The sequence below is a fragment of the Geotrypetes seraphini genome, chromosome 6 (genome assembly GCF_902459505.1).
Source record: "Geotrypetes seraphini chromosome 6, aGeoSer1.1, whole genome shotgun sequence".
Lineage (NCBI taxonomy): Eukaryota > Metazoa > Chordata > Amphibia > Gymnophiona > Dermophiidae > Geotrypetes > Geotrypetes seraphini.
The window spans coordinates 251045490-251065319 of NC_047089.1; the positions used below are offsets into that span (position 1 = coordinate 251045490).

The 19830-nt window shown below is 45.9% G+C and overlaps 1 protein-coding gene across 1 annotated transcript in view; it reads right to left on the reverse strand.

Annotated features, from left to right (window-relative positions):
• EFHC2 (EF-hand domain containing 2) overlaps positions 1-19830 on the reverse strand; it is a 141113-nt gene that overhangs the window by 85942 nt on the left and 35341 nt on the right. Inside the window, exons 4-5 of the mRNA XM_033949229.1 lie at positions 15684-15907; positions 6942-7193 (exon numbers count right to left, since the gene is read on the reverse strand). Coding sequence (XP_033805120.1) covers positions 6942-7193; positions 15684-15907 — 476 coding nt within the window. The remainder of the gene's footprint in view (positions 1-6941; positions 7194-15683; positions 15908-19830) is intronic.

Here is a 19830-nt window from a genome sequence, read left to right on the forward strand (position 1 = left end):
GGCCAGCCAATCGCTGCCTGGCTGGCCTGGAACTTCCTCTCCGAAGTCTGAATTGTACGCGCCTGGCCTGGCTCAGGGAAGCAGAGAGAAATTGGCGTGGCGGCTTGAAGAGGGGGGGGGCAGGGAGAGAGAAAGATTTGGGGAAGTGGAGAAATCGGCACGATGGCTTGGGGGGCAGGGGGAGAGAGAAAGAAAGACAGGTAGGCACGGGGGAAAGAGAAAGAAAGGTAGGGGGAGATAGAATGACAGTAATAAAGAGGGGGCAGGGGGAGAGAGACAGAAAGAAAGGGGGGGGGGGGCAGAAAGAAAGAAATACTGGATTTACAGTCAAAAGAAGGAAGTGCAACCAGAGACTCATGAAATCACCAGACAAAAAGGTAGGAAAAATGATTTTATTTTCAACTTAGTGATCAAAATGTGTCCGTTTTGAGAATTTATATCTGCTGTCTATATTTTGCACTATGGCCCCCTTTTACTAAACCGCAATAGCGTTTTTTAGCGCAGGGAGCCTATGAGCGTCGAGAGCAGCATGGGGCATTCAGCGCAGCTCCCTGCGCTAAAAACCGCTATCGCGGTTTAGTAAAAAGGGAGGGGGAATATTTGTCTATTTTTGTATAGTTGTTCCTGAGGTGACATTGCATAAAGTCATCTGCCTTGACCTCTGAAAAAAAACGCCAAATACAAATGATAATTAACATTTTCTCTGCGCACAGCGTGCTTTGTGTTTTTAAAATGTTATTGTTGGTAGATCATTTTGACTTGGTCATTTTAAAAGTAGCTCGCAAGCCCAAAAAGTGGGGGCACCCCTCCTTTAAATTCTTTTTAAAACATTTTTTTGTAAATATCTTTGGGCCCCTTTTATGAAACTGTGTTAGGCTTTTTTATCGCCAGTCGCTGTGATATTATCTCTAACACTCATAGGACTTCTATGAGCGTCGGAGCTCATACCACCGCGGCCGGTGATAAAAAAAAAGGGGAAGTTTATTAGCCAAACCAAGTAAATACATGTTAAACAGATGCAAATGAAGGCACAACCACACAAACAAGCACAGGGAAAAAAACCGTGAGAAGGCATCATGTGCACAAAGGGCTAGATTCACTAATCTGATTTCCGGGTCCGATCCGGGTCCGATGCCAAAAAATGCAAAGTCATGCACCTGGGAAGCCAAAATCCATGCAAGATTTACACCCTAAATGGCGAGCTTCTGACAAGAACTGAAGCAGAAAGAGACTTGGGGGTGATTGTCAGGGAAGACATGAAGTCTGCAAACCAAGTGGAGCAAGCTTCATCCAAAGCAAGGCAAATCATAGGTTGCATACGCAGGAGTTTCGTCAGCCGTAAACCTGAAGTCATTATGCCACTTTATAGATCCATGGTGAGACCGCACCTGGAGTACTGTGTGCAATTCTGGAGGCCACATTACCGCAAGGATGTGCTGAGACTGGAATCGGTCCAGAGAATGGCCACCAGGATGATCTCGGGACTCAAAGAGCTCCCGTACGAGGAGCGGTTAGGGAAATTGCAGCTCTACTCACTCGAGGAACGTAGAGAGAGGGGAGATATGATCGAGACATTCAAGTATCTCACGGGCCGCATCGAGGTGGAAGAAGACATCTTTTTCTTCAAGGGTCTCGCGGCAACAAGGGGGCATTCGTGGAAAATCAGGGGCGGGATCAATGGGTTTTTCACGGACCCTATAGAATTGGGTCGGGGAACAAGGCAGGGTTGCCCTTTATCACCCTTGCTGTTTGCTTTGGCAATGGAACCTTTTGCATGTTTGATACGGCAGCATGGCCATATTCAGGGGTTGGTAGTGGATAACCAGTCTTATAAGATTTTGCTGTTTGCAGATGATGTTCTTTTGTTTTTGCGGAATCCTATGGATTCCTTACCGTATTTGATTCAGGCTTTGGATGATTATGGGCGGGTTTCTGGATTTCGGGTAAATATGGATAAGTCTGAAATTCTTAATGTTAATCTCTCATCTGTTCAGGTTCAGTTGCTTCAGGATCAATATGCTTTTCGTTGGGCGAAGAAATCTCTTAAATATTTGGGAGTGCAATTGACAGCTAGCCCAGATTCGTTATTTGCGGTTAATTTCCCTCCATTGCAGCAACGACTCTTTCAAGATTTGGATAAATGGGAAGGTATGACTATTGGGTGGATGGGTTGTATAGCAGCTGTTAAGATGATGTTGCTTCCGAAGCTTTTATTTTTGTTTATGGCTTTACCAATTGAGATACCGATGGGGTATTTTCGCTTATTGAATCGTAAAGTGTTTGCTTACATTTGGAAACGTAAACCTCCACGGGTACGGAGAGCCCTTTTATATCAGCGTAAACAGCAGGGAGGGATGGGAGTCCCTAATTTCCGCCTTTACTATCAAGCGGCTTTATTACAAGCAGTGGCTGCATGGATTGGCTATGAAGACCGTCTTTGGATGTATTTGGAACAGGCTTGTTTGCCTGATATATCGCTGTGGAGGCTTCCGTGGGCTCCAATTTCCATCTTAAGGGCACATTTGAAAATAGACAATCCTTTTTTGAGAGTAATTTTAAATACTTGGTATCAGTTAAGACGAAAGATGTTTCCGGAGCGTAGACATTTTTCCTTGTCTCCCATAAGTCTACTGGAGGGTTTTGTTCCAGGGGGTGTGGACCCTATTCGGCATAGGTGGGTTCGAGCAGGATTGCGTACTGTTGGTCAAATTTGGCAGGATGGAGCTTTGCTTCCTTTTGCACAACTACAGGATGAGTATGGGCTTAGTCACACTGATGTGTTACCGTACGCGCAATTGAGCACCTTTCTATATAAACAGGCATATTGGGACTTGCTTTTGGGGGACACAAAATTAGAAGTGGCTTTGCAGAAAGGGATTGGGAGGGGAGGGATTTCTTATTTATATCGGGCTCTATTATTGAGGGAGGACCCGGAGGATAGTTATCGTTCTATTTGGGAGAGGGAAATTGGAAGAGTTTTGGATGATAAGGAGTGGGGTTTTTGCTATCGGAGTCTTTTTTCTTTGCCTCTCACTTCTTTACTTTTGGAAAATGGGTATAAACTTTACTATCGTTGGTATCTGACACCAGTAAAATTAGTCTCTTTTGGGGTCACTCTTTCAGATCTCTGTTGGAGGGGTTGTGGTCAGGTAGGTTCTTTTAGGCATATTTGGTGGTCCTGCCCTAAGATTCGGGACTATTGGAATATGGTGGGGCAAATATTGGTTCAAATTGTAGGGAAGCATATTCCGTTGTTGCTGGAGTGTTGCTTACTCAATTTGCCTTTTCCGGGGTTTTCTTCCCGGGAACATCGTTTGGCTGTTTTTGTGATCACCTTAGCAAGGGTGGCTTTAGCGGGTTGTTGGCGTTCCGCTAAGGTTCCTGAGCGAGAATACTTGCTTAATCGTTTGGATACGATTCAGTTGATGTGTAAATTGACTGCCATGCGGCGGATGCGCATGGAGCCTTATAGGACTGTATGGTCTGGTTATGTTGCTTGGAGGTCTTCCTCACTCCACATGAGCCTGGTATTGGATTAGGTGGGAAGGGGGTAGGGGTGGGGGGGGGTGGGGGGGATATATTGAGGTTTGGATTGTTTTACCATATGATGAATAATATGTCTGCTGTATTTAGCTAAAGGATATTTGTTTAGATGAGAAGCTATGACATTTGGCTTTGTGTGCTTTCTGATGATATGTTGGTGTTTTCTTTTGTATTTTATATTTTCAAAACTAATGAAAATTTATTTCGGAAAATCAGGGGCGGGAAACTGCACAGTGACACTAGGAAGTTCTTCTTCACTGAAAGGGTGGTTGATCGCTGGAATAGTCTTCCACTTCAGGTTATTGAGGCCAGCAGTGTGCCAGATTTTAAGGCCAGATGGGATAGACATGTGGGATCTATCTGCAAAGATAGATAGGGAGGGTCACTGGAGTGGGCAGACTTGATGGGCCGTGGCCCTTATTTGCCGTCTATTTCTATGTTTCTATGATTCCATCAGGCCCGACCAATTCACAACAGCCAAATATTGAAATGAGGGCAATCGGAGGAACAACTCCCCCCCCCCCTCTGCCCACACGGATTGCTAGTGTGCGATCCTGATGCAAGCGCAGACCATCTGTTTTCCCTGAAGATGGTCTGCGCATGCGTTTTGCGTCCGGCTTTTTTTTTTTTTTTTCGGACCCCGACTCTCCTGCTCTCCCAGGGAAGGGCTATCCCCGCCGGCGGCAGCAGCCTCTTCCCTTTTGCCGACACTGTCAGCTGGTCATGCCCTGCTCTCTGCTGCCTTTCCTGCAGTGCAAGCCCGCGGGTTTAAAGTGGGGCTGCTCTGCGACATACAGACCCGCTTTAAACCCGTGGGCTCGCACTGCAGGGAAGGCGGCAGAGATCCAGGGCTCGGAGCAGAGAGGGCATGGGGGAGAAAGCAGGGCTGGAAGATGGGGACTGGACAGGCTTCCATTTTGTTGCTTGCAGAAACCCCCCCCCCCCAAGAACTGACAGCTAAGATCAAGCATGGCTGGAAGATCGGAGAAGAGTGCAGGGCGGCATTGGAGCAAGAGAGTCGGCAGAGAAGTGTGCGACTGGTCCCCAGCAGTCGCTTCTTCTCTTGATCGGCCAGCCCAATCAGTGTCCAAAATTTGTTTTGTGAATTGGGTCTCTGCCTACTTTGCATGCCGATCCCCTCATTTGCATGCGAGGAACGGAAGCGGATCGCAGGAGAGGTTAGTGAATTGGGCCGGAGGGAAATCGGGTTGCAAATGGATCACAAACCGATCGGTACACGATTGGTTTGCTTTGTGAATCTAGCCCAAAGTCTGCTCAGTTCCCCAACAATTCACATCTGCCACCCGCCTAGCAATAAAAACAACATAGGGATAGTGTCCCTAGAATTTGCTACTGTCAGTTAATTCCCATGGAACCTGGCTGCTAATAAATCTGGTGAACTATTCCTTTTCTGTACTTAGCCAAAGAGAATGACATGGTGACAAATTTGTCTTCGTCCCCATGGAATATTACATTACATTACTTTAGTGATTTCTATTCCGCCATTACCTTGCGGTTCAAGGCGGATTACATCCAAACTAAAAACAAGAATTACATTTCAACTTTGAAGTAATAGAATAAACGATGAGATAAAATTTTAAGGGATAATTATGGGGTTTAGATAATGTTTGGTAATTAGAAAAAAAATGAGAGAGTACTAAGGGTTTATAGAGTGTTGGATGTTGGGTTGGGATTATTGTGCTGGATAGGTTTAACGTGTTTTTTGAAGAGTCTGGTTTTAATTTCTTTCTTGAAGGTTTTGTAATCTGTGGATGAAGATAACAGAGTGGGGAGTTGTTTGTCCAACTTAGCTGTGCTTTGGAGGCTATTAAGTTGTCATAGAGTTTTTTTCGTTTGACATTTCGTTTGATATCAATTTCCCATCCCGCGAGTTCTGTTCCTGTCCCTCCCCCATTCCTGCAAACTCTGTCCTTATCTGAACAAACCTCCAACACTTTAAAATCATAAGTGTTTGAGGCTTGGCAGAGCAGGAATGGGACAGGATCAGAACACGCGAGATTGGGACGGGAATATCGAGATCCTTCGGGGACAGGGACAAATTTGTCACCCTGTAATTCTCTACTTCTAAGTGGGAGTGTGTGGTACAGCAAATCACCCAATCCCTGATTGCCCCAGGTACATTAGATAAGAGTGTGAGCTCACTGAGACAAGATAGGGAAAAATGCCTAGAAGTGCCATACTAAAATACTAAAATGAAATCAATAAATGTCACTCTCTACTCAGAAGCAGAAATGAGACAACAATTGCATATGAGAAATTGAATTGAGCAGTTGAAGGTGGTGATAAGCACTTAGCATTCTTCATAGCCTAAAACCCTCCCATCTTTTCCAAATTATTACCCCCCACACAATACTTTGAGAAGAGGAAATGCCTCTTCCCTTCCAAAATTGTTTTACAGGGGAAATGGAAGCTGGTATTGTGGCTAATACCACCCGAAGCACAAAGATACCTTGACCCTCTTAGCAAACCTTCAGCCGTGTGTCCCCTACCTCCCTATACTCCAGGTTCATAGACAACCCCGCGAAAGACAAAGGTGCGCGCCGACAACTGAGCGCAAGATGGAGGCGCGTGCTGAAGAAAATTACAGTTTTTAGGGGCTCCGATGGGGGGTTTTGTTGGGGAGCCCCCCCAGTTTACTTAATAGAGATCGCACCGGCGTTGTGGGGGGTTTGGGGGGTTGTAACCCTCCACATTTTACTGTAAACTTAACTTTTTCCTTAAAAACAGAGAAAAAGTGAAGTTTTCAGTAAAATGGGAGAGGTTGCAACCCCCCACAACGCCCCCACAACACGGCGCGATGTCTATTAAGTAAAGTGGGGGGGTTCCCCCCCACGTCCCCCCCGTAAAAACTGTAATTTTCTGCGGCGCACACCTCCGCACTGTGCTCAATTGTCTGTGCGCGCCTTTGTCACGCATTTCCCTAATCCCCCCCATAGTTTAGCATCTCCTCTTACCTTCCTCTCCCTCAACTAGCCATTACCCCACTTCCCCTCTCTATCCCCTGCCCCCAGATAGCCAGCACGTCCCTTTCCCCTCTCTACCCATCCCATATTCAGCTTCTTTTCGTTCTGTTCCATATCCAACATGTCCCCCCCCCACTGCCTTACATGTTTCTCGATCCAGGTTGCAAGTAAATTCAGAGCTGACACACAAGTCTGCTCTAGAACTGCATCTACTTGCACCTTGGGCCAGGGAATGGCTCAGGCGGTGGCAGCAGGGCATAAGGTGAAAATACTGGATATGGGGGAAGGGGACAGGAGCTGCTGTTCACCTGCTATGCCCTCCCCAAATGCTGCGACCCAAAGTGGATGCCTAGTTTGCCCAGAGCCAGGGCTGACCCTGCTGAAGCAGCTAGGGTCGCATCCGTCATCGTTCACCTTGGGTAGTTTCATCCGGTGAATAAGCACTGGAGCGCTATCTCGACCAGAATTAGACCTGATGGCTTCTAGGACTTCTATAGTATCATCAGCCAGGTAATAGTGTAAAATCAGCTCTCTCAAATCTCCGAAGAGGGACTCTCTGTCATCCCATACGCCGTAAAACCGCAAAACATGTCCATCATGTCTCAGGAACTGCCCAAGCGTATCCATCGGATCATAAGGACGTAAGGGATTCATGTATTCATACATCTGTAAACAAAACAGATTACACAGCAATGCTTGTTACTTTGTTCCTGATCAGAAATGAGAAAGTAAAGGAGGGGAGAGTCTGGAGCAGTGGTTAAAGCTCCAGCCTCAGCACCCTGAGGTTATGGGTTCAAACTCACGCTGCTCCTTGTGACCCTGGGCAAGTCACTTAATCCCCCCATTGCCCCCAGGTACATTAGATAGAGTGTGAGCCTGCTACCATAGACAGGGGGAAATGCTTGAGTACCTGAATAAATTCTCTGGGAGAACGGTATAGAAAACTGAATAAATAATGGAAGAGACAAACACCAGTCAACAACTACAGGTATCATAGCATAAGACTCTGCCGACCAAAATCTTTATTTTAAAACTGCCCCATCCCCCAAAATAAGGTGATTCGGCAGATTTAACACAAATGCCAGTCCCGCTGAAAGGAAAAGCCACCTAATTAGCAACTTAAATCAATATTCTTCTATGTAATGGATCCTCAGTGAGGGGTGAGTCTTTGGATAGGACTCTCATGTATCAAGCAAGTAAACAGCAGTCTTGGTTAGGTAAGTACATAAGAGAAAAAATTTAAATTGAATCAGGTTGGGCAGACTGGATGGACCATTCGGGTCTTTATCTGCCGTCATCTACTATGTATGTTACATCATTGGAGCTAGGCTGACCTACGGCACCTTTATTTATCTCCTAAACAGAAGTTACACTCAATCTACTCATTTTATTATGTCTATTCTTGAGTAATATCTTGTATATTATCATTTGTATATTGCATCATTTACAATATACAAATGATATTGCATTTTGTATATTGTATATTTTAATTCGCTGATCGTCCAGCTCTCTTCGGTGTGAACCGCCTAGAAATCGTCTGATTATGGCGGTATAGAAGAATAAAGTTATGTTATATGTTATGTTTTGTAAACTCAGTAGTATAGCCGGCATCTTCAAAGGATCCCATTTGGCTTTCCCATAGTCTTTTTCTTTTTTAATTCTTTATTCATTATAAATCATAAACAAGTGTACATAAATACAGTGGTACCTTGGATTACGAGCATAATCCGTTCCAGGAGCATGCTCGTAATCCAAAATGCTCGTTTATCAAAGCAAGTTTCCCCATAGGAAATAATGGAAACTCGCTTTGATGCGTTCCCCCACCCCAAGAACCGGCATTGCTCCCCTCAAAGCCCCCCCCACGATAAGGCACACCCCCCCTGCGATCCGGCACCCCCCCTGCCTCGAACCGGCACCCCCCTGCCACGATCCGACCCCCCCCCCCGCCATGATTGGGCCCCCCCCCGCCACGATCCGACCCCCCCCCCCCGACACAACTGGGCACCCCCCCCCCGCCGCTTCTTACCCTCATCTGGGCACTCTTGAAAATCAGCTTCCTCCTCTGCTGGGCCTTGAGCATCTGAGCATGCTCAAGGCCTGCGAGTTCACGTTCAGAACGTGAACTTGCAGGCCTGAGCTCAAGGCCCAGCAGAGGAGAAGGCCAATCTTCAAGAGTGCCCAGATGAGGGTAAGAAGCGGCGGGGGGGGTGCCCAATTGTGTCGGGGGGGTCAGATCGTGGCAGGGGGGGTGCCCAATCGTGTCGGGGGGGTCGGATCGTGGCAGGGGGGTGCCGGTTCGAGGCAGGGGGGGTGCTGGATCACAGGGCGGGGGTGCCGGATTGCGGGGGGGGGTGCTCATAAATCAAGCCATGCTCGGTTTCCGAGGCACCGATTTTGCAAATGTTTTGCTCGTCTTGAAAAACACTCGCAAACCGGTGCACTCGTAAACCGAGGTACCACTGTACATCCATTACAATTACAATATAACACTTGAAAATCTATATCATATGATCTAGAACAATAATATATACCCCCTCCCACCCACCTCTCTCAAAGCAACCTAAAATTCTTTAATCATTGTAAAACATACATCAAATGTACAAATACCACACATATATAACACTTCCAATATAACACTTGAAATTCTTCACAATCGTTTGAAACAAAAACATCAATCCCCTCCCACCCACTCTTAAAGTAATTATAGCAAAAATTCAATATTAAATATACCCTACCTCATCCCCCAATGTGTAAATATAATTTCCCATTAAGAACATAAGAACATAAGAAGTTGGCTCCACTGGGTCAGACCAGAGGTCCATCGCGCCCAGCGGTCCGCTCCCGCGGCGGCCCATCAGGTCTATGACCTGTGAAGTAGTTCCTGACCATTTTTATAACCTACCTCTACTCCTATCTGTACCCCTCAATCCCCTTAACCTTTAGGAACCTATCTAAACCTTCCTTGAACCCCTGTACTGTGTTCTGGCATTAAAAAAAAAAAAATGATGTCTACTCATTACAATATTTTTCCATTGGCCCCCAGATCTTTATGAAATTATTGTAAGTCCCTCTCTGCGTAGCAATAGCTCTTTCCATCTTATAAATATGGCATAATGAGTTCCACCAAAAGGTATAATTAAGATTAGAGTAATTTTTCCAATTTTTTTCTGTATTTACTCAGTTTCATTCCTTATTTATAATATAGCACTGCAAAGTGACTTATCTGCGCTTTAAATCATCGTAAAGATCACCTCTCTCAATATGACCATGCTTCACTCAGGGTCGAGGTTCCTCACTGGTTTTACATTTTTCTGTCAGCATTTTAGCTAGTATTAGCATCGCATTACAGAGGCTTCCCTCTCCTTACCAGGAAAACCCATTTAGGGGAAAGCAGGGCCAGACCTAGGGAAGGAATTCTGGCTGCACATGCTGACACCCTGCTAACTCTCTTTGAGCTGCAACTGAAAATAGTGTGAGCTAACTCCAAAGTCCCTTCCCTTCCCCTTAAAAGAGGCCTGGCACTTAGCAAGCGTGAAAGAGGACAGAGGCACAAAGAGGCTGTCCGAATTTCAGTTTCCATTTTGGATCTGGTACCGGAACCAACCCAAAATCCGGGTTTAGGTTTCAGCAGAAAATGACTGTGCATTTTCGGCAGAAAATGAATCCATAGCCCCAGAGATGCCCGTCCTCTTTCCGAGCCAGCCTCTTCCCCCAAAAGAAAACTCATTCTTCTTCTCAGGCTGCCCATCAGCTCTGCTTCCCTCCCCCTTGTAAACTCTCCCTGGGCCTTGTTTTAAAGCCAATTAGTATCTAATTCTTCAATTATATATATAACTGACCTCATTCTTTGACTGGGTAACCAGAGAATTGGATAGAGGGAGTGCGCTAGATGTGGTGTATTTAGATTTAAGGCAAAGCCTTTGACAGTGTTCCACACAAACGTCAGGATGGACCCCAAAGTGACGGACTGGGTCAGGAACCAGTTGAGTGGAAAGCGACAGAGGGTAGTGGTCAATGGAGATCTCTCAGAAGAAAGGGATGTTGCCAGTGGTGTGCCTCAATGCTTCGGTTCTTGGGGATTTTCTTTTTAACATTTTTGCAAGCAATATTGCTGAAGGGCTGTCAGGTAAGATTTGCTTCTTTGCAGATGATACAAAAATCTACAATAAGGTAGACATCCCTGGTGGTGTGAATAACATGAGGAAGGACCTAGCGAAGCTTGAAGAATGATCTGAAATTTGGCAGATAAGATTTAATGCTAAGAAATGCAAAGTCATGCATTTGGGTTGCAAAAACCTGAGGGAATGGTACAGTTTAGGGCAGGGGTCTCAAAGTCCCTCCTTGAGGGCCGCAATCCAGTCAGGTTTCAGGATTTCCCCAATGAATCTATGTGCATGCACTGCTTTCAATGCAAATTCATTGGGGAAATCCTGAAAACCCAAATGGATTGCGGCCCTCAAGGAGGGACTTTGAGATCCCTGGTTTAGGAGGTGAAGAACTTTTGTGCTCAAAAGAGGAGTAGAACTTGGGATGAATAGCATGTGACGATCTAAAGGTGGCCAAACAGGTTGAAAAGGCAATGGCGAAAGCTAAGAGGATGCTAGGGTGCATAGGGAGAGCAATGGCCAGTGAGGTACTGATGCCCCTGTATAAACTCTGGTGAGACCCCATTTAGAATACTGTATACAATTCTAGAGACTGCACCTTTAAAAAGATATAAATAGGATTGAGTCAGTCCAAGGAAAATGGTCGGCGGTCTTCATCAAATGGTGTATGGCGACAGATTTAAAGATAGAGAATCAAGTGATATTGTATAAGTTCAAAGGTTATTTTATGATACACTTGTTGTAAGATGTAAAATGAATAAAGAATAAATAGATAAAGATCTCAAAATGTACTGTATATTTTTTAGGAAAGATATGATAGAGACATTTAAATATCTATGTGGAAGCTCCAGAATGAGAGGGCATAGCATGATGTTAAGAGGTGATAGGCTCAGGAGTAATCTAAGGAATTACCTTTTTAGATGTGTGGAATACTCACCTGGTAGAGGTGGTTGAGACAGAGACTGAGTCTGAATTCAAGAAAGCGTGGGACAGGCACCTGGGATCTCTTAGGGAGACGAGGAGAGTGGATGCTGCGGATGGGCAGACTGGATGGGCCATTTGGCCTTTATCGACAATCATGTTTCTCTGTTTCTATAACCACAAAGCTCTCCGACCTCACAATGCAGGTGTAAAGAGCCTTAGCCAATAGGCAGAGGAGGAGATGGTGGATGCAGCAGATGGACCGACTGGATGGGACATTTGGCTTTTATCTGCTTCTATGTGTCTATGCCACTTAGCGCCAATTAACACCAAACAAAACCAACGATTGGCTTTTAAAGCCAATTAGTATCGAATTCTTCAATTATATATATATTCTATAACTTGGGTGCACAACTTTGTGTTCTGAACATCAAGTTGGTCATGCACGTATCTAAAATGAGGGGGCACATGTGCAACCATTATATTGATCCAGATAGCTCCTCTACTAACCTAGCACTGTTCTAACCCACCTGCTAAGCCCCAATATGTCTTCTCATCCCCTCTGTAATCCCCTCCACCTGAGCACTGTGTATTGATGCATCTTGTCCAGTTTGTCTCCCCTGACTAGATCGTAAGCTCTTCTGAGCAGGGACTGTCTCTTCTATGTTTTGATGTCCAGTGCTTTGTATGTCTAGTAGCGCTATAGAAATGATTAGTAGTAGCAGACAGTCCTTAGCTAGTCAATAGATTGCAGGGGAAGCAGGATAGAAGGTTAATGTCTTCTAAGCTACTGCTCCCGCCTCCCCCTGCAGCCTATTGGTCAGACATTCCAGATCCAGCCAATAAACTGCAAAGGAGACAAGACTAGTGGCTTAGGAGACACCATTGGTCAGACATTGGTCATTCCCTCTGTAATTCCCCCATCTGATCACAGTTTATTGATGCACCTTCTTGTCCAGTTTGTCTGTCATGACTAGATTGTAAGCTCTTTTGAGCAGGGACTATTTCTTCTACGTTCAATATCACAATTAATTACAGGAAATTTTAATATATTTCAGTTGATATCAAAAAGTATTCAATATGCTGTGTGCCCACAGTCTATATCACGTTCTCATAAAGTTAGAAGTTTCAAAATAACAAACTTATCTTAAATTGCAGGTTCAGACGTGGCCCGTTTCGATCCTGCGCCAGGGAACCAAATCCTTAATCCAAAATGTTATATCAAAGGTGGTGCTGTCTCAAAAAGTGGGGGAAGGAAACCTGTGGGTTATATCTTGAAATGACTTGGAACTTTTTGAAACACCACCTTTGAAATAACATTTTGAATTAAGGATTTGGTTCCCTGACGCAGGATCGAAACGGGCCATGCCGAAACCCGCAATTTAAGATAAGTTTGTTATTTTGAAACTTCTAACTATATGAGAAAGTGATAGACTGTGGGCACACAGCATATTGAATACTTTTTGATATCAACTGAAATATATTAAACATGCGATGATTGGGTGGTGAGGCGACATTCTTGGGGTTCGCCTCTTGCTTTTGCCTCCATGTACTCTCTAGAGGAGCGCAGGGAAAGGGGTGACATGATTGAGACTTTTAAGTACGTCACAGGTTGTGTCGAGGTAGAAAACGATATATTCCTTCCCAAGGGACCCTCGGTCACAAGGGGGCACCCGCTCAAACTCAGGGGAGGGAAATTTAGAGGTGACATCAGGAAGTATTTCTTCACAGAAAGAGTGGTGGATCACTGGAACAAACTTCCGACGCAGGTAATCAAGGCCACAAGCGTGCTCGACTTTAAGAATAAATGGGACATCCACGTGGGATCCCTACGTGGGTTGAGCAGCACTCAGACTTAATGGGGTGGGTCAGTAGAGTGGGCAGACTTGATGGGCTGTAGCCCTTTTCTGCCGTCACCTTTCTATGTTTCTATGTCTCCGAGCACATGTTTCATTATAGGTTGATATGATTTCTAAAAGTAACACCTGAACACAAGAGTGATTTTGTATCACTCACACAATAGAGAGTACCTAGTTGTGGTCCCCCTTATTAATTTATTTGACCGAGTCTGCTTGAGGACAGTGTCAGGTCAAAAGCGCGCCGGGACAAAGGCGCGCGCAGACAATTGAGCGCAGTGTGGAGGCGTGCGCCGAAGAAAATTACTGTTTTTAGGGGCTCCGACGGGGGGGGGGCGTGGGGGGGAACCCCTCCACTTTACTTAATACAGATTGCGCCGCGTTGTGGGGGGTTTGGGGGGTTGTAACCCCCCACATTTTACTGAAAACTTCACTTTTTCCCTGTTTTTAGGGAAAAAGTTAAGTTTCCAGTAAAATGTGGGGGGTTACAACCCCCCAAACCCCCCACAACGCCGCCGCGATCTGTATTAAGTAAAATGGGGGGGCTCTCCAACAAAACCCTCCGTCGGAGCCCCTAAAAACAGTCATTTTCTTCAGCACGCACCTCCGTCTTGCGCTCAGTTGTCGGCATGCGCCTTTGTCTTCCGCGATTATGTCTATGAACCCTTGAGGACTGGCACCTTTTGTCCTAAAAAAAAAGGCACTTATTTAACTAAAATGAGTGAAGTCACAAATGAGATAGTTTGTTTGTACCAGTAAAGTTTCACACAAAATGCGCTGATACAACAATATATTGTGGAGCCGCTGATGGATTAGTGACATCCAGGGCCCACAAGATATCAGTTCCCAAAAATGTGTGAAAACCTCCGAAATTAAGAATGTAGAAAAATAAGGGTATGTTTGACTCGGAGCTGTGCAAATAGGATTGCCAGATTTTATATTGCACTCCAATCTCGCCCTAGCCCTGCCCCAGTCCTGCCCCCTGCTGCCGACGCGATGTGGAGGAGGTTATTCAAAACCTGGACAAAGTGCTGGGTTTTGAAAAGCCGTCCAGACCCCCAGGCATATCCTCGAAAAGGAGGTCATGGCCGGGGAAATCCGGACAACAGGCAAACCTACACACAGAGCACAAGGAAAAAGGAGCACAAAAACTGTTCCTTGGACACCCTCTCCCCTGCAGTGGCCAGGGCACAATGGGCAGGATAAGGGTAGAGTTACCAGAAGTCCAGGAAAACCTGGACATGCCCTCTTTTTAGAGGACTGTCATCGCACCTGGTGACGCAACAAAAGCGACAATTCGACGCAAGACCCGAGCACGCCGCTGAAAAAGTTACTTTTAAAGAGCTCCGATGGGGGGGGGGTGGGAGGGAACCCCCCACACACTTTACTTCATACTCTTTGCGCTGCTGTTGGGGGGGCTGTGGGGGGTGCAACCCCCACATTATACTTAAGTTTACTCTATAATGGAGTGTTCCAACCCCCCCAACCTCCCCCATGGCAGCGCGAAGAGTATGAAGTAAACTGGGGGGGGGGGCTCCGCCTCACACCCTGCATCGGAGCTCTTTAAAAGTCACTTTTTAGGCGGCGCGCTCGGGTCTTGCGCCGAATTGTCTGCGCTGCAATGTCGGCGCACTGAAGTCTCGCACGCGAATGACTATGAACCATCGCACCTACGTCTGCGCACGCGCGGAGTTTCTCCAGGCGTGGGCCCAAGCTTGGGGAAGGAGACAGAGGCTCATGTGGGGGGCAGCACAGGTTGGGACTGAATAGAGCGGGGCCAGGGCCCTCTTTTTTTTAAAGAGGAAATCTGATAACCCTTGGTAAAGGTGCTAGGGGTGTGCCTCACAGGGTATGATGTAGAGAATGACACGGTGACAGAATTCATCACCGTTCCCGTCCCCACGGATAACCGCGGGAAACCATGTTCATGTCATTCTTTAAGGAGAGAGAGAAGAATCAGAGTATGAATGGCCACAACCACTGACCCTCAAGCTTTGCTTTGAAGAATGCTGGTGTAGAAGGACTGAGGTTGAAATAGACACTAGAAAATGGCATGAGATTATTTCCCGCGGTTATCCGTGGGGACGGGAACGGTGATGAATTTTGCCACCGTGTCATTCTCTAGTATGATGCTCCTAATTTGACTTCCTTCTCTGTAGTTGCTGGGCTTATTATAACTCTGGCTTCCAAAAACATGAGAACACTTCCCAGATTTGGAGATGTAGAACTTTCAAAATATAAAAGGCCAGCAGGGTTCTGCTTTTCTCCCTCACCTTATTCTGTTTTTTTGTATGTGGATCTGGGGGAACAGAGCCTGGAGCGTTTAGCCTGACTCCAAGTTTGCGCAAAAAGTTTCTGGTGAACTGATCACAATCCACAATCATGTAAGGCCTGGCATAGAAGACAACCTCCTGGTTGATGTTGAAGTGCTCCACTGTGTAGAATTCCTCATCATCGGGAGGTGGAAGAGGGACTCGATGACGCCGAACTATGGTTCCTATAACATAAAAAAAAATTTTAACCATGGAAGCCAATTAAGTAAATCATATCTGCAAAGTAAATCCTTAAGTAAAACTGTTGAGAGCTGAACTGAATAGGTAAAAGAATAGAGAAAGTGGCCCATAATAAAAAAAAAAACAAAACAGACGCCCAAAAAGCATTCTAAATCAGCACTTGGATGTCCTAATTGCCATGACGTCCAAGTGCCGACAATCAAAACTGTCGTTCTGTACGTTCAGAGCACAAGATGGGCATGGTGGAGGTATGTAATGGGCGGGCTTTGACAGTCTCAAGGACGTCTTGCTGTGATAATCAAACATTTTGCAAGACATCCTGGACAGAACATAAGAATAGCCTTACTGGGTCAGAACCAAAGGTCCAACAAGCCCAGTAGCCCATTCTCATGGTGGCCAATCCAGGTCACTAGTACCTGGCCAAAACCCAAGGAGTAGCCGCATTCCATTCAGAATCTCAAAGAATAGCAAGATTCCGGAATCCCAGAGAGTAACAAGATTCCAGAACTCCAAAGAGTAGCAACATTCCATACAGAATGTCAAAGAATAGCAAGATTCCAGAATCCCAGAGAGTAACAAGATTCTAGAACCCCAAAGAGTAACAACATTCCATATAGAATCTGAAAGAATAGCAAGATTCCGGAATCCCAGAGAGTAACAAGATTCTAGAACTGCAAAGAGTAGCAATATTCCGTGCTACCGATCCAGGGGGCAAGCAGTGGCTTCCCCTCTGTCTTTCTCAATAACAGACTATGGACTTTTCCTCCAGGAACTTGTCCAAACCTTTCTTAAAACCAGCTACGCTATTCGCTCTTGCCACAACCTCTGGCAATGCGTTCCAGGGCTTAACTATTCTCTGAGTGAAAAAATATTTCCTCCTATTGGTTTTAAAAGTATTTCCCTGTTACTTCGAGTGTCCCCCTAGTCTTTGTAATTTTTGACGGAGTGAAAAATCGATCCACTTGTACCCGTTCCACTCCACTCAGGATCTTGTAGACTTTGGTCATTTCTCCCCTCAGAACTTAAACGTTTGGAAACTAGACCTGTTTTAGAAGGGACTAAGTGTCTGAACTGACCAGATGACACCCCCACACTCCCCCAGTGCTCAAGGACCCCCTCACACCCACAAAGCTATGATATTCGTTTGTAGATATGATTTCTGATAAGTGTTTCTGTGTCTGTTTTATCATGATTTTATAAAATAATGTAAACTGTTTAGTTTTAAACGGTATAGAAATTTTTTAAATCCTATATAATAAAACGCTAGCCGCGCATGCGCACTCAGACCTGCGTGATCTGTGATCCCTGATCTGTGATCCGTAGGTCCGTGGTCAGAGTGCTTATGTGGCGGCCAGACAAATTGGGAAAGCACAGCACAGCCGGCGACTCCCCCCTCCCACCCTCACTCACTGCCAAAACCATCACCACCAAAGCCTCCTCCTTCTCGCCGGCTCACCCGCGTTTAAATTGAGAAAAGCGCTGCACCGCGCTAACGCTGGCTTTGCCGTCTTCTGTCCACTGCGGCCCGCCCTCTCTGACTACTTCCTGTTTCCGCTAGGGTTGGCCACAGTGGATAGAAGACGCCGAAGCCAGCGGTAGCGCGGTGCAGCGCTTTTCTCACAATTTAAATGCAGCGGCTGGAAGGGGGCGGCGGGAAATGCTGCTTCTGCACAGGGAAGTGTGTGTGTGGGGGGAAATGCTGCTGCTGCACAGGGAAGTGTGTGTGGGGGGGAAATGCTGCTGTGTGTGGGGAAATGCTGCTTCTGCACAGGGAAGGGCAGGAAATGCTGCTGCTGCTGCTGCTGCTGCACAGGGAAGGGTGGGAGGGAAATGCTGCTGCTGCTGCACAGGGAAGTGGAGGGGACGGAGAGTGAAAGGGGGGCTTGGGAGCAATCTTGCTTTGCTTTGGGGAGGGGAGACAGAAGGGGGCCATGGAGAGACAGGCAGGCAGGCAGCGCATTAGAACGAAAGACAGACACACAGAAAGACAGCAGGCAGGGAGAGAGACAGAAAGAAAGACAGACAGACAGGGTGTCAGAGAGAGAACCAGAAAGAAAGGACAGACAGGGGAGGGAGAAAGACAGAAAGAAAGGAAGAGACAGGGGCAGGGAGAGACACAGAAAGAAAGACAGACAGACATATATTCTAGCACCCGTTAATGTAACGGGCTTAAACACTAGTAAGTATATAACTGTCTCCAGAACATCAGCACCTGGTATAGGAAAGCCTAGTGGAGCTGCACACAGGTGTCTTAAGTAGCCTGGTGGGTGGGCTAATAAATCCTAGAGAGGAGTAGCAAGTCCCATAAGCCATTCGAACCACTACACTGATGGTGGAAAATGTGAGCTCACCAAAGCACTACTGTACTGCCATATAGGTGCCACAAGGGCTGCTGGAGTTGTAGACAGGTGGGTATAGTGGGTTTTGGGGGCTCACCATAACCTATAAGGGAGTTCTAGTGAGATGTTTATCTGGCACACTTTAGGTGAAGTTCACAGCAGTGTCCCATTGCTCTGTTGCCATGTCTGGGTGGCCAGTCCATTACAGGACTGGCCTCTCCCATGTCCAAATGGGTTCATAGACAAAAGCGCACGCCGACAAAGGCGCGCCGACAACCCAGCGCAGACAACTGAGCGCAAGGCGGAAGCGCGCTGAAGAAAAACAGTATTTTAAGGGGCTCCGACGGGGGGGGGTGTTGGTGGGGAACCCGCCCCACTTTACTTAATCGAGATCGCGCCGGCGGTTTGGGGGGTTGTAACCCACCTCATTTACTGGAAACTTAACTTTTTCCCTCTTTTTTAGGGAAAAAGTGAAGTTTTCAGTATAATGTGGAGGGTTACAACCCCCCAAACCCCCCACAACGCCGGCGCGAACTCTGTTAAGTAAAGTGTGGGGGGAGGTTCCCCTACACACACACACCGTCGGAGCCCTTTAAAATACTGTTTTTCTTCGGCACGCTTCCGCCTTGCGCTCAGTTGTCTGCGCTGGGTTGTCGGCGCGCGCTTTTGACCTGTTACCGTCCAAATGGGCTTGTTCTGGGTGTTTGGGACTTAGATGAAATTTTGGTTGAAAATGTGGTATAAAGATAGACGTCCTAGCGGTCTGGGTGTCCCAATGGCCTGGACGTCCAGATAAGAGGATTTAAAATAAAAAAATTTATTTCTAGACGTATGGTAGTTTGCCTTTCGAAAATATGCATTTTCTTACCACCGACTTTAGGCATCTGGCATCATACATCCAAATCAGCCTTAGACACATTTACGCCAAAGACCTTAGATTGTTTCACTACTGTTATCAAGGTTTTAGACGTGTTTTGTCAACCATAGATTGTTTAACCCAATTTTAATGTTCGTTGTACTTAGTACCATTTAATTCTAAGAACACTCACACTCCGGTTTGTACGTAAGTTTTTAATTTTATTGTGTCTGTTTCCTAACATCACTATCCATAAGTTTTAAATCATTTTATTTGCATGTTTTATCTTTTACCTGTAAGTTTTTATTTTATTTTATCTGCAAACTAATGTCATTTCTTTTAATAAGTTTATATTTCAAGTTTTACAGTTTTTCTCTTGTCACCCATATTCAAGTAGGTTCATATTATTAATCGTTTGTCTTGTGTTTCATTCCTTCAGTCTTTCTCCACCATTTTGAATCGCCGCCGCAAAGCGGCGTCCCGCTGGACACGCCTCCACTCAGCTGGTACATGCTGTTAAATTCCCCCCCTCTTGCGGCGCTTTGTATCCTGAAAAGCGTTTAATCAAACAATATAATAAACTTGAAACTTGAAACTTTTGAAAATGCCCCTCAAAGGCTCACAAGAATAACTATGTCACAGGGTCTCACTTAACAGTCTGGGTCAGACGCTTGCAGAGTTTGAAAACTAATCTCAAAATTACAATACAGTG